Source organism: Elephantulus edwardii, unplaced genomic scaffold (assembly GCF_000299155.1).
Source record: "Elephantulus edwardii isolate Elephantulus edwardi_28Jun2011 unplaced genomic scaffold, EleEdw1.0 scaffold00326, whole genome shotgun sequence".
NCBI classification, from domain to species: Eukaryota; Metazoa; Chordata; class Mammalia; order Macroscelidea; family Macroscelididae; genus Elephantulus; species Elephantulus edwardii.
In genome coordinates this window covers 252,659-265,749 of record NW_006400076.1, presented here as the reverse complement: position 1 = coordinate 265,749, position 13,091 = coordinate 252,659, and the positions used below count along the sequence as shown (strand labels likewise).

General features: G+C 35.8%; 1 protein-coding gene across 1 annotated transcript in view; it reads left to right on the top strand.

Moving 5' to 3' along the window:
- Positions 1 to 1,476: 1,476 nt before the first annotated feature.
- The window catches only part of FAM169A (family with sequence similarity 169, member A), a 34,316-nt gene continuing 22,701 nt past the window's right edge, over positions 1,477 to 13,091 (top strand). The window contains exons 1-4 of the mRNA XM_006901431.1: positions 1,477 to 1,608; positions 3,506 to 3,605; positions 4,489 to 4,574; positions 8,179 to 8,350. Coding sequence (XP_006901493.1) covers positions 1,477 to 1,608; positions 3,506 to 3,605; positions 4,489 to 4,574; positions 8,179 to 8,350 — 490 coding nt within the window. The remainder of the gene's footprint in view (positions 1,609 to 3,505; positions 3,606 to 4,488; positions 4,575 to 8,178; positions 8,351 to 13,091) is intronic.

Sequence of the window (13,091 nt, the reverse complement as noted above, 5' to 3'; positions counted from 1 at the left end):
TCTGTATTACAGCTGAGGCTTGACATTGTTCTCAGTTCTTTGAGAATATTCAGTGTCGTTTAATCTTTTGATTTTTCTATTTCCAGTTCTTGGCACTATTCATTATAGTGCTTTGCCTTGTTTCCTTGAGCTGACCTTTGCCGTCTTCTGTTCTCCTTTTTTGCTTCAGCTTCTTGAGGTTCTGTAGCAAGTTTCAAGGTCTCTTCTGACATCCATTTTGGTCTTATCTTTTAAATTATTCTTTGCTTCCATCATATAATGTACTTGCTGCCATCCTACAGTTCATCTGATTCATGAACGTTCAATGAATCTAATCTATGGAAAGGATTTTAAATTCAGATGGGATTGGATATAACTCAGTATTGTAGTTCGGCACTTGGGAACTTGTCTTCATTTTTGTCAACTTCAAGTTCAATTTCTATATGAGCACTTGTTCTGTTCCACAGTCTGCCTCTGGCCTTGTTCTGATTGGTAATATTGAACTTCTCGATCCTTTTTTCTACTGACAGTGGTCACTTTGATTCCTCTGTACTCCATCAGATGAGGTGCATATATTGTATATAGTTCATTTATATTTTCTTAAAAAGGTATCTGCAGTAAATAAGTCACTTATTACACAAAATTCTGTCATGTATTCTCCCATCTCATTTCTCTCCCTAAGGCCATTTTTCCTAACTGTGAATCCTGCTTTGTTTCCAACTTGCACATTCTAATCACCAGTTATTGTTAATGCATTTTGATACTGTATTCAACCAAACTGCAGGAGTTGGTAGAAATCCTGTTTTTTCCATCTTTAGCATTTTGTGGATATGTTTGATCCTTCCTTGTATGCATATGGATGCTATTCTGTTACTTTCAGTACTGTGCTTTAAGATAGGGGTGTGGGTTTTTTTTAACAAACTTTTAGGTTGCTGGGGTGTGAGAATGTATTGATTGTACATTTTTGTCTTTGTGCATCCTATACTTACAAAGCCCACTCCTGACAAGTCAAATTTTCATTTATAGCAACAGTGAAGGATACAGCAGGACAACTGTAACATAGGGTTTCCAGGGCCAGAATCTTTACAGAAGCAGATTACCACAGCATTCTCCTCTGAGTGGCCAAGGCATTCAAATTGCCTGCTTACTCTTAGGTTAACAGTCAAGCTCTTAACCACTGCGCCACTAGAGCTCTTTCCTACCCCAGTATAAATATATAATTTAAGGAAGTATCTGTTGATTCTTAAATCAAGTATCCATTGATTCTTAAAATAACTTTGCTTGGTTTTTAGTGTGAATGCATACTTAAACATTTTTTCTTTCAGACACATGTGATTAAATCCAGCAGGCTTAAATTGTAACCTGTCTATATAATGAAAAAGAAAGTCTCCTTTTTTTATAAAATACTGCAATAATATTAGTAATTTTTTCTATTTGTAAAGGAAACTCATTTTCTGTATTCTGAATCACTTGCTCTTGTGTTGTTTATTAAAGACAATGATGTTCCCTGTGGATCTGCTGGATAATTGCAGTCATGAGGAACTGGAAACTTCTGCTGAAGATTACATGTCAGACCTAAGGTGTGGGGACCCAGAAAATCCAGAATGCTTTTCTTTTCTAAATATTACGGTAAGGCATCAATAGTGATTTTATGAATTCTGTTTAGTCTAAGTTTACTTGTGTAATCAGTGTTCTTTCTTAAAATAACATCTTTAAATTCTAATCTTTTCTTTTTACATCTCTGTCAGAAATCAGTTCAGAGAAATGAATCAGCATGTTTAGCTGAGAATTGCAATCAATATTTTAAAATATGTACTCTACAAGTTATTGTTTATTATTTGTGTTATGCCTTCAAATTCTATATAAGTTAACTCTCCACTTTTGCTAAGACTTGTTACTTTTAGTTGACCCAATTAAATTGGGATTTGAAATTTGTGAGTTTTTAAGTTTAAAAAAGTCAGCAATGATTAAGGTATAAATTTTTGTCATGACTCTTCAATTTTAGAATTACAAAAACCTAATGTTCTAATTATTTGTTGTTAAGAGCCATCCAGTCAACTAAGATTCATAGCCAAACTATAAAAAACAGATCTTGTTGTAGCCTCAGAGTATCTGCCATGCTGATGCCCATTGTTACAGTTTCTGTGTCAAGCCAACTTGTTGAGGGTCTTCCTCTTTCACTGATACCTTTCCCAAACCTGGCAGTTCCTAACAATATGCCTATAGTACGTGAGGTGAAGTTTCACCATCCTTGCCTTTTAGATGCGCTTTTTCCAAGACAAACTTATTTACTCTTTTGCCAGTCCATGGGATATTCAATACTTTTTGCCAAAGGTATCAAATCCTTGATGTTCCTTCTTCATTGTTCAACTTTTGCATGCATATAAAGCACTTTAAAATATGACTTGAATCAGGTGCACCTTAGTCTTTAAACCTACATCATTGCTGTTTAATACTTTAAAGAATTCCTTAACAGCAGATTTTTCCAGTGCAACACATCTTTTAATTTCTTGAATGTTGCTTCCATGGATGTTGATTGTGGGTCCAAGTAAAATGAAATTATTGACAACTTCTGTCTTTTCTCCATTTGTCATGATGTTTCCAGTGGTGTGGATTTCTGTCAGTTCACTAGCAATTTACTGACCTCACTGTTTTTAAATTATCTTCAGGGAGATTTTACTTGAACACAGTAATAATGATACTCGATAATTTTCTGTTAGATTACCTTTTTTTTTTAATGATGCAGATGTGGATCTCTTCCATTCTAATTGACTGTAATATATCTTGATAGAGAATCAGTGTGTAATACTGAAGAACAAATTCCCTAATTTTAAGTCTCAAATTTTTCTTCTGGAATATCTTAATGTAATTGATCCTTAAATGCTGTCATCAGCACCAATATTTAATAAGTCCCTAAATTATATTACCTATAAGTGGAAAATTAGGGCTGGATTAAATAATGCAATCTTAACTCTTTTAAATCATGCATACAACTTCCTAGAAAAGGAAATTTGTTTCTTTTAGTTTAAACTGAATATTCCCCCTCCCCTCCAAGTAGTCTAATGAACAGGTGATTTAGGTATAGTTTTTTCAAAACCATATGACTTTATGGACTACATCATAGGTTTGTTTTTATTCATACCTATGGCTAGGTACAGTAATATTTACTAAAATATACTTTCATTATTCCACTGAGACAATAATATACCTTCCAAATAGAAGTTAGTCTAGATTTACTGTTTTTTTTTTCTTTTTAAAAAAATGTTTTAAAAATTTATTTATACTAGTTTATTTATAAAATTAAAATACATTGTTTTTGAGACCAGATTCTTCCAGTTTTCCTTCCACCCATCAGATTGTACAACCCCATGATTAATCAATCCCCTTGATTTACTCTGTTTTTAAAACTGTTGACACTATTTCCTATGAGATAAATTGGTAAAATTACTATTGGGGGAAAGTCTTAATTATGTCATTTATTTCCTTACTAGATTTTTCACTAACTTTAAACCAATTATCTTTTCAGATTCCTATTAGCCTGTCAAATGTAGGCTTTGTGCCTCTTTATGGTGGAGATCAGACCCAGAAAATCCTTGCTCTTTTTGCACCTGAGGACTCACTCACAGGTTTTATTTATTTGTTTATTTGTTTTGTACACTGAGGAATTTTTATCCTGTTAGAGATATTTTAAAAGTTAGCTACCCGAAAGAACTTGTTTTTTAATTTAAAAGATCTTGTTTCAAACTGCACTTTAAGGTTAATACTATTCAGTTCATAACATTAAATGCCTTAAAGAAAAAGAAAAAATGTATAAATGGGACTACATTGTATTATTGAGTGTAGACATATTTAAGGGTAGCCAAGTAGCTCACAAGGGAACTCTGGTGGCTTGATGGGAAAGGAGTCGTGCAGCTAACCCAAAGGCAGTGTCTCTGTAGTGGTTTGCATCCAGCAGTCTCTCCAAAGGAGAAAGCTGGGCCATCTCCTCCCATGTGATTTGCAGCCTCTGCAAACCTTCTGGAGGCTCAGCCATGGGTCCATTCTGACTCAGTGGCAATGAACTTTATAACTCTGATGTTGTAGTCTGTAGCATGTTATACTGCTAACCAGAGACCCTCTTTCTCCAGCAGTTAGAATTCACCAATGAAGATGGCTAATGTCCTCCTGTTAACATTTTTTAGCTTTAAAAACTGCGTGGCAGGTCACCCTGAATTGGAATCCACTTAATGACAATGGGATTGAGATATAGTCTGAAGGGGACCCCTTGTGGCTTAGTGGGTTACATGTTTGGCAGCTGACTGTAAGGTTAGTGGTTTAACCTACCAACTGCTTCACAGGAAGAAGATAAAACAGTTCCTCCTGTTAAGATTTACAGCCTGAGAAACCTGACAGAGGTTCTCAATAGGTTAGAATGAATATAGTTTTATATAATTCTTAACCTGCTAAATAGTAATACTGTCTTTATAAGACTTAAAACTTAAATCTTAATAATGATTTATTCTATTTTAGCTGTTGCACTTTACCTTGCTGATCAGTGGTGGGCTATTGATGACATTGTGAAAACATCTCTCCCTTCTAGAGAAGGGCTTAAACAGGTAACAAGACTCTACTTTAAATGAGGTTTTTTTTTCTTATGAGATTATTTTACAATATATTTCCATACAGTGATAGTTCTTAAAAGTTTTTTAGCTCAATTCCATTTTAATGTAACCATTTTATCTTAACCTCTCTGAGTTTCATTCTTATGATGTAATTGACACTTGGGCTTTTGGCTTTATGTGATTCTAGAAGTATCTGGGAATTGGATGAGGAAGCATGAGTACTATGGGTTAGTTGAGCTGTGGCTGCCCTTGGCTACTTTAGCTTCTGATTTTGTTATTAAAAGAGGAAAAACACTTTTTCTAAATGGGTTGCTGCAATTAGTCTCTTGGAGACTAATCAGGAAGCTTGTTCTTTAGGCCTTTTTAGGCAGTCTGTGCAGTGTTTGGTACAGTGACGAGGTTTGTGAATGAGGGAGTTTCCTAGTTTATGCAGGATTTTGATATAAGGTAGCTGAGGGAAGAGTGTTACAGAAAGGAAATTGGTCTTTATGTTAAGAGGTAAAAGAGATTAAAGAAACTTCTCTGCCATTCTGGTTATTAGAAAATAAGACGCATGGAAAACCTCACAGAAACTTAGAAGAGGAGGGAATTTAAAATCCTGGGGAAAGCCATGAAATTGGAAGAAGAGAGGGCAATCGAAGTGTCTAACCTGTTCTCAGGAACTGCTCTGATAGATAAAGGTGGGGGGTTCTTAGGAACTGCTCTGATAGGTGATGGGTAAAGGATGGGGGTTTTCAGAAACTGACAGATAAAAGCAGAGGGATTCTTAGGAATTGATCTGACAGGTAAAGAAGGGAGGAGATAGGATGGATAGATGATAGATAGATAGATAGAGAGATAGATATAAAGAGATAAAGAAATCTTGTGAAGTTTTAAAATGTACTGGAGGTTTGGTGTATTATAGAAGAAATTTGAGGTATAAATGTTAAACAATGGAGAAAGAGAACATTGTGACAGTAAGTTGTAGTCTGGCTCAGATAGGTGAAGAAACTTTAGATATTAGGAATGAGGTTGCAGAAAGGCATTAAAAAAACCAAAAATAAGACTATATGGACTCCCACAACAGGCGTCCTTGAGTATTAATATTGTAATGCTGAATGACACCCCATTGAGTGATAGAGAATAGGTAAAGGGAGATTAGATGTATAGTCAAATTCTGACCAATTAGAAAGAGTTGGCGGGCAGAATTACAAAAGCAATAGCTATTATACTGATAAAACATAAAACTTTATAAACAGTTACTTTCTTTGGATAAGGTTCATTTTCCTCAGCTTTTCTAGTGGAAAAATTAGATAATGAAATAAAGGCCATAACTTCCTGCCTGGGAAATTGCGGTCACTTATTTTGAGGGAGGCCTCCAATGGCGTACTATAAGACTTTATTATTTTTTCTATCCTGGACACCGTTTGGGGGAAAACTAAGGGCACAGTGGTTAAGTGCTTGACTGCTAACAAAAAAATCAGCCATTTGAACCCACCAGCTAGCTGCTCAATGAGAGAAAGCTGCGACATTCTGCTCTTGTAAAGAGCTGCTTGCAGCCTTAGAAACCCTGTCCTACAGGGTCACTCTGAGTCAGAATCAACACAGTGAGCTTCGTTTGAGGTTTGTCGCCATTTTATCCATTACTTGAATTAAGACATAAATGGCATACATCACAATTCTACATGGCACAGTGCTGAATGGGGCAGCTAAAGGTCACAGCAAGAAAGAAAAAGGAGTCTCAAACATGGTGAAATCAAACAGAGATAAATGTAGGTTTAGAAGAAAAACAAACCCCTGTACATGTTCCCATTGAAGACCAAACGAATCAGCAGAATGTTTGAAAAAGGAAGGACCTTAGTTAATTTGTTGTTGTTGTTATTGTTGTTATGTGCCGTCGAGTCACCTGTGATTCATAGCAACCCTGTGTACAACAGCCCTAAACCCTGCTCTATCCTGTGCCAATCTTATTGTCTCTGACACACATATCCCCATTCCTCCAGTGATGAAACCAATCCATCTCCTCGAGGGTCTTCCTCTCCTGTGCTGTCCCTCCACCCTCTCAAGCATGACGTCCCTCTCCAAGGACTGACCCCACCTTGCAGCATGTCCAGAGTATGTCAGACGGAGCTTCAGAATCCTTGCCTTCAAGGAGCATTCTGGCTTCACCCTCTCCAGGACGAACTTGTTTGTTCTCCTAGCAGTCCATGATATATTCACTACTGTTCTCCAACACCACAGCTCAAAGGCATCAACTTTCCTTCTGTCATCCCTAGTCATTGTCCAGCTCTCTGATGCATAGCAAGTAATTGCAAAGACCATGTCCTGTAACAGGGTCACCTTAGTCTCCAGACTGATATCGTTGCTCCTTATTACCTTAAGTAAAATTAAAGAAAAAGCCAATAATACCTTGAAAAACATTACTGTCTGATTTTACTGTTTTCTGTCTTCAGCATGTGCATGACGAACATAAGGAGAGAGGGTAATTAGTGACCTGGACAATTTCAAAGGAGAGGAATGGAATGTCAAGAACACCCAAAATTATGTTCCATTAATGATTACTTTCAGTTGTTCCTGTGCATAGTTTTGGTATAACATTCAGGGGAACATCATAGTCTATATATTTATTGACTTATCCTACAGCGTTTTAAATTACGATGTTTAGGAAATAGATTTCCGCTGAGAATGAAGAAGAATTTGATAATGGTCACAGTTACCCAAAGGATGGAATAGTTTCCTTATAAGCTTTTGAATTTCTTTTGAGAGAGAGAGAGAGAGAGAGAGAGTTGCAAAATCCTTTATTGGGGTATTTTTTTTAAGAATAATATGTCTATAGTTAATCATTCCTTTTCATTCAGTTAACTGAATGAGTTTAGTTAGCTAAAGGAGCTAACTTATCTTTCTTAGGGGGATTGGTAAAAAGAGAATAGAGTTCACGTATTTAGCAGTCAGAGATGTTTATGGGGAGAAACATTATTTGATGTCAGAAAATGGAAAATGAAGGTGGTTTTCCTGTGACCTTGTAGCCTCACATGTAGGGAAGTGAACACCTTCTGTTCTGTAACTGTCCCAGATGTCTTCTCACTAGACTCCATAGTGCCACTGTCCTCTCTTATCTGATCTGCAGAGGGGTATGTGTATGGATTAGGGGCAGGATGTTATTCTGTAGGCCTCACAGACAGGGCTGTTACATCAACATTTTACCTGGAATGGATGAGATTGATTATTTTCCCAAAAGCTTAATTATGGGTTTGCTCAACAAATTGAGATAGTTGTCCAGAAGAACCGTAGAAGTCAAGAACTGAGTTATTTTTATCTTAATGTCAAAACTGAAAAGGGGTGAAAAATAGTAGAGACAGCAAACCAGTTTTGCTAGTTTTGAGTTTTGCTAAGAGGCATTATTTCACATACAATATGTAGTGTAGAAATTGATTATTATTGGTATGAATGATTAATCTTATTTGTGAGGTGACAAAATGTTTTGCGAATCATTCCGAATGTATTTATTAGAGCTGCTTTGAATGCAAATATGAAGTATGAAGCCAGGAGCAAGGTAAATAGCATCTCTGAATTGATGCATAATGTAACTGCTGTGCCTGGTGTTTGACTCTCTTTGTAGGTGAGCACTCTTGGGGAGAGAGTGGTTCTGTATGTTCTGAATCGAATTATTTATAGAAAGCAGGAAATGGAGAAAAATGAGATCCCATTTCTGTGTCATAGCAGTACTGATTATGCTAAGATTCTGTGGAAGAAAGGAGAGGCCATTGGGTTTTATTCAGTTAAGCCTACAGGTGAGTGTTTAAAAGTTTTTTAAACATTGTATTGTGGAATCCTTTTTTAGATCCCTGACTGTATATAGATCCCTGTTATATTAGTCTCTAGTGGTAATTTTAGTCTGTTTTGGGAGTACTTTGATTCTTTCATCTTATAAAAGTGAAGGTGGTTTGGATAGTGTTAAAAAAATTTACAAAGGAAGATGCCTTCACATGTAGGGAATGGTAGGTTGCACAGTTGGATATGTTTCTGTCTTTCCTTTTTCCTACTTCTTTTTTTTTTAATTTAAATATTGTAAACTTGATTCCACTGCTCTTCTGTCACTAGTGGCTTTTAAAATCCTAATCCACCTATAGCGTCACAACCTTTTTGTGCTTAGCCCACCCGATTCAGGCTGACGTCTTAGAGAGCAACTTGGCTAATTAGCAAGAAAAGAAAAGGTTTTATTATATAGGGAAGATACAGCTTTGAAGTTGTTAGTTAACCTTCTAAAGTTTGGGCTTCTGATTCCAAGGCCTAACTGTCCCCTTCCCCTAAAAGACTAGTACAATGTGACTTGCTCTACCTATTTTCTTCCTCTTTTAGTCCCCTAAGACCTGTGGGAACATGAATAGATCCTGTCTACCATCGTAACGAGTGGCTCTTTGTTCATATTCTGCCTTGCTATCCCACTCCCCCCTTAAAACAGCCAAATAAAGTCTACTGTCTTTTACACTTCACCCAAAAGGTATTTTACAGAGAATACTCATATTTTCCTTTGGTTTTTTACATTTCAAGCCATCTAAACATAATTCTGACCAGAAAAATCATACTGAAAATCATACCAGAGTTACTATCAATTTAATTTGAGGAGCAGCTATAATTAGTATTTTAAGCACATAATTTGTACACATTTTTTGATGAGGACTATAATTGGTACAGATATTAAAAGGAAGATCACTTTTTCATAGGATTTTAAAAGCTGATGTGTAGCGTACAGTGGTCATCTTGCTTTATCAGTAAATACTCTGAAAACCTCTTAATATGTTTTTTTAGATTTGTATAAAACTCAGAATCATTATTTCATGTAACCCTAGAAAGACTACATGATTATATGTGTATCTGTTGCTGTTAAGTGCTGGTAGTGACTCCATGAACAAAAGATCTAAACCTTGTTCTGTAATGTTCATAGAGTTCTCTAATGTTCATAGAGTTTCCAAAGGCCTGTTTTGTAAGAAATAGATGCCAGTGCTGCTTCCAAGCCTGTCTTAATCCAGGAGCTCTGCCAAACCCTGTTCACCTTGGGTAACCATGATGACATTTGTCACACCAGTGGCACAGCATTCAGAATCACAATAACCCCAAGTTATCTCAGTACAGCAAACTGACAGACCAGTGCTATACTGCTTAGAACAATGATCTTTCCAAACACAGTTAACACCAGGCCTGCGGGCCCAACTGACTTTTAAATAAAAAAGGCCCACCCACCAGGTCCTGATTGACTTACAGTCAAATAAGAGGTTGCTAGCCCACAGCTGATTGCTAACTAAATTCAGGCAACCAATCAGCTTACACACAATTATGAATGAAATAAAAAAACAGTCAGATAGTTTACACCCAAATTTCAATGAAATCAAGAGAACCTATCCTCCAGAATCCAAGTATTCCACACATGAGCCTCCAAACTGTTTATATATGTAGAGGATAATAATGCTTGTTTAAAAATGAAAATGTCTGCTGCAATGTAAAAGGCAGCATTTCCTTTTAGAAATCTTTTAGTATGTTGAGGATGTAGTGTGATTTCGATGCTTTATGTCTTTTTTTGTTAACTATTCCTTTGGGAATAAGGGAGTTCTGGTGGCTTAGTGGTAAGGAATTGTGCTGCCAACCCAAACGTACATAGTTTTAATCTCCCAGCTGCTCCATGGGAGAAAGACGGACAGTTTTCTTCAATGTGATTAACTGTCTCTGAAAAGCCTTTGAGGGTTAGCTGTGAGTTCTGACAATGGTACACAACGATAATCTGGGAACTAGGGAGCTCTAAGTGGCTTGCTAGGTAAGAAGTTGCGATGCTGACTCAAAGGCAAGTGGTTCGAATTCACCAGCTGCTTTGAGGTAGAAGGATGGACAGTTTCCTCTACTGCAGTTTTCAGGCTCTGAGCTGTGAACCTGGTGGAGGATTAACTATGAGTTAGTTCCAGCTTGGCTCAGAGCAACAAGATCAACAATAGGAATTGTTGCTTTGTTACTTCTCACTTTGGCTGTAGGGGAGATTCCTCCTATTTTAGTTCTTTAAACTCTGACTCTCATCTAGCAGTGTAATTAGGTGTGTTCATTAGGGTTACTGTAAGTTGGAATCTACTTGACAAGTGTACAAAAGCATACTAGATTTGAGTCAGGAGCCATTTAATGAAGTATAGAAATGCTTTTTCTACAAAGGAAATCCAATTAAAAAATACTTTGGAAAAAAAGAATCTAAAACAAATATTGAAACATTTTGTTTAGAGAAATTTCTGATGTTTTTACCTGTATGTTTTTGTATGTGTGTGTGTATATATATATATGTACATACCTCCCTCCAAATTCAATATGATAAAATAATTAAGGTGATTTATAATTGAGTGAGACTGATGGAATTATTCTTTTGATTAAATAGCAAATCAATGTATGAAAATAATAATTGACATAAAAATAGTTTTGACCTAAATGAAAACTGTATGAGGTTAAATGTACTAGTACAGTGGAATTCACTAAGCTATATAAATGCTTTCATGCCTGAAATAAAGAAATTGGTTTTGTTGTTATTGCTTTATTTTGTTTCTTAAGTGTGTTGAGGAGGGGTTAGGTAGATATTTTCTGATGAAGATATTTGTGTATGTTTTCTACTTTGTAATTTTAGTGTCTCATTATTCTTTTTTTAAAAAAAAATATTTTATTGATTTTAATGAACATTTACAGAGATTTTGGATTTCCATTCATTCATTGTTGCACTTTTCTCCCTGCGCACTCCTACCCTCCAGTTTGCTCTTCTCCCAGAGGTACATGGTTCAAATCCACCAGATGCTCTGCTGGAGAAGGAGAAACAATCTCCTCCTGTACCAGTCAGATCCAATTTGATGGTACACACACTCATTATTCTTTTAGTTCATTCTTTTTTCTTGTTATTTAAAGTCTTTAATATTTTCCAAAGACTACAGATTCCAAATGCTTCAAAGTGGCCTCTTTTAAACTACTGGTTACTTGGCAGTGAGAAGGCAGCTTCAGGAAATGATTGCTTGAGTTCGAAGAATTTATTTTAATTTATTGATAAAATTAATGTTTTTATATCTTTGATTAGCAGTTTACTTACTGTTCTCATTCTGCCATCAGATATTTTGAAAAAGACATTTGAGTGAAATTGATGATAACTGTCTGTTTTGAAGTATGGTTTAGTCTTAAAAACTCTTAATATTTCATGATATTCTCAGTTGTAGTATGTTACAAGGCATCGTGGACTCAGATCTGAGCTTTAAACTCTAGGAAGAGATTGGGAACAAAATAAAGTCATTCATAGCCTTGACAGTCCACCACCACAGTCAGTGAAAATCAAAGAATTCCTAAGAAATTTGAAAATATGCCTTATTACTTCTCTATGCTGTTTATTTATACACTTTAATAATTCAAGTTTAAATGTTAAGAAATAATAACGGGATAATTGTAGTGGCACCATCAACCATGCCAGTGTTTTGTTGAAACTTCACCCCCCTTTAGCCTACTTTAGCTCTAAAGATCAGCAGTAGATTTTAGTATATCATTTTCTCAGTGGTAGAAGATTGCTATAATATTACTGGAATAGTGGTTGGTTCTGAAGCTTCGTCTGATATACTTTGGACATGTTGCCAGGAGGGACCCATCATTGGAGAGGGATGTCGTGCTTGGGAGATTGGAGGGACAGTGCAAGAGAGGAAGACCCTCAATGAGATGGATTAACTCAGTGACTGGGGTAATGGGGGTAGGTGTGTCAGAGACAATAAGATTGGCACAGCATAGAGCAGGGTTTAGAGCTGTTGTGCATAGGGTTGTATGAGTCGTAGGCAACTCAACAGCAATAACAACAACAGCATCAGTGGTTGACCACTTTACTCCAGATTCTTTCTGTGTTGACTCTTGTAGACTGTTGAGTAGAAGTACAGTGCCATAGAGTCTACAATGCCACAGAAACTCACCGTCTTCCTATTTAGTTATGTACATTTCATCACCCAAAGCATATGCAAAACCCAACATTATTGTTTTGCCTTAGATTTGACATAGGGGTCTCTTTAATATTAATTCTAGAGATTTTTCCTTAACATTGGTAGGTAGAAGAAACAGTCTTACTACCAGTTATAAAAAGATTTCTCAGTCTACAATATGATGCATGGTAGTTTATTAGAAAAGTCAAGGTGTAATTGTCAGTAATGATCTTGGTGGATCTTTAGTAATATAACTTTGAATCTTTATTTTAAGCCATTTTTATCCAAGTTAAATGAGTTTGAAATTTAGCATATTGAATCTTACATTTTAATTTATAATCTAAAAAATTTAGAAGTCATCATAACCACAGTAATATAGCAGTCTTTATTATACAAGCATAATTGGTAAAACAAATGAACACTCTACTTAATAAATAATTATTTCAGCAGTAATAATATTTCAGGACTTTTATGTTGTCATGGTGAATGATACTATTTCCTGAATGTCTTTATATTTAATATTATAACATCTTTGTTGAAATAACTTTAACTTTTTTGTTTATAAACT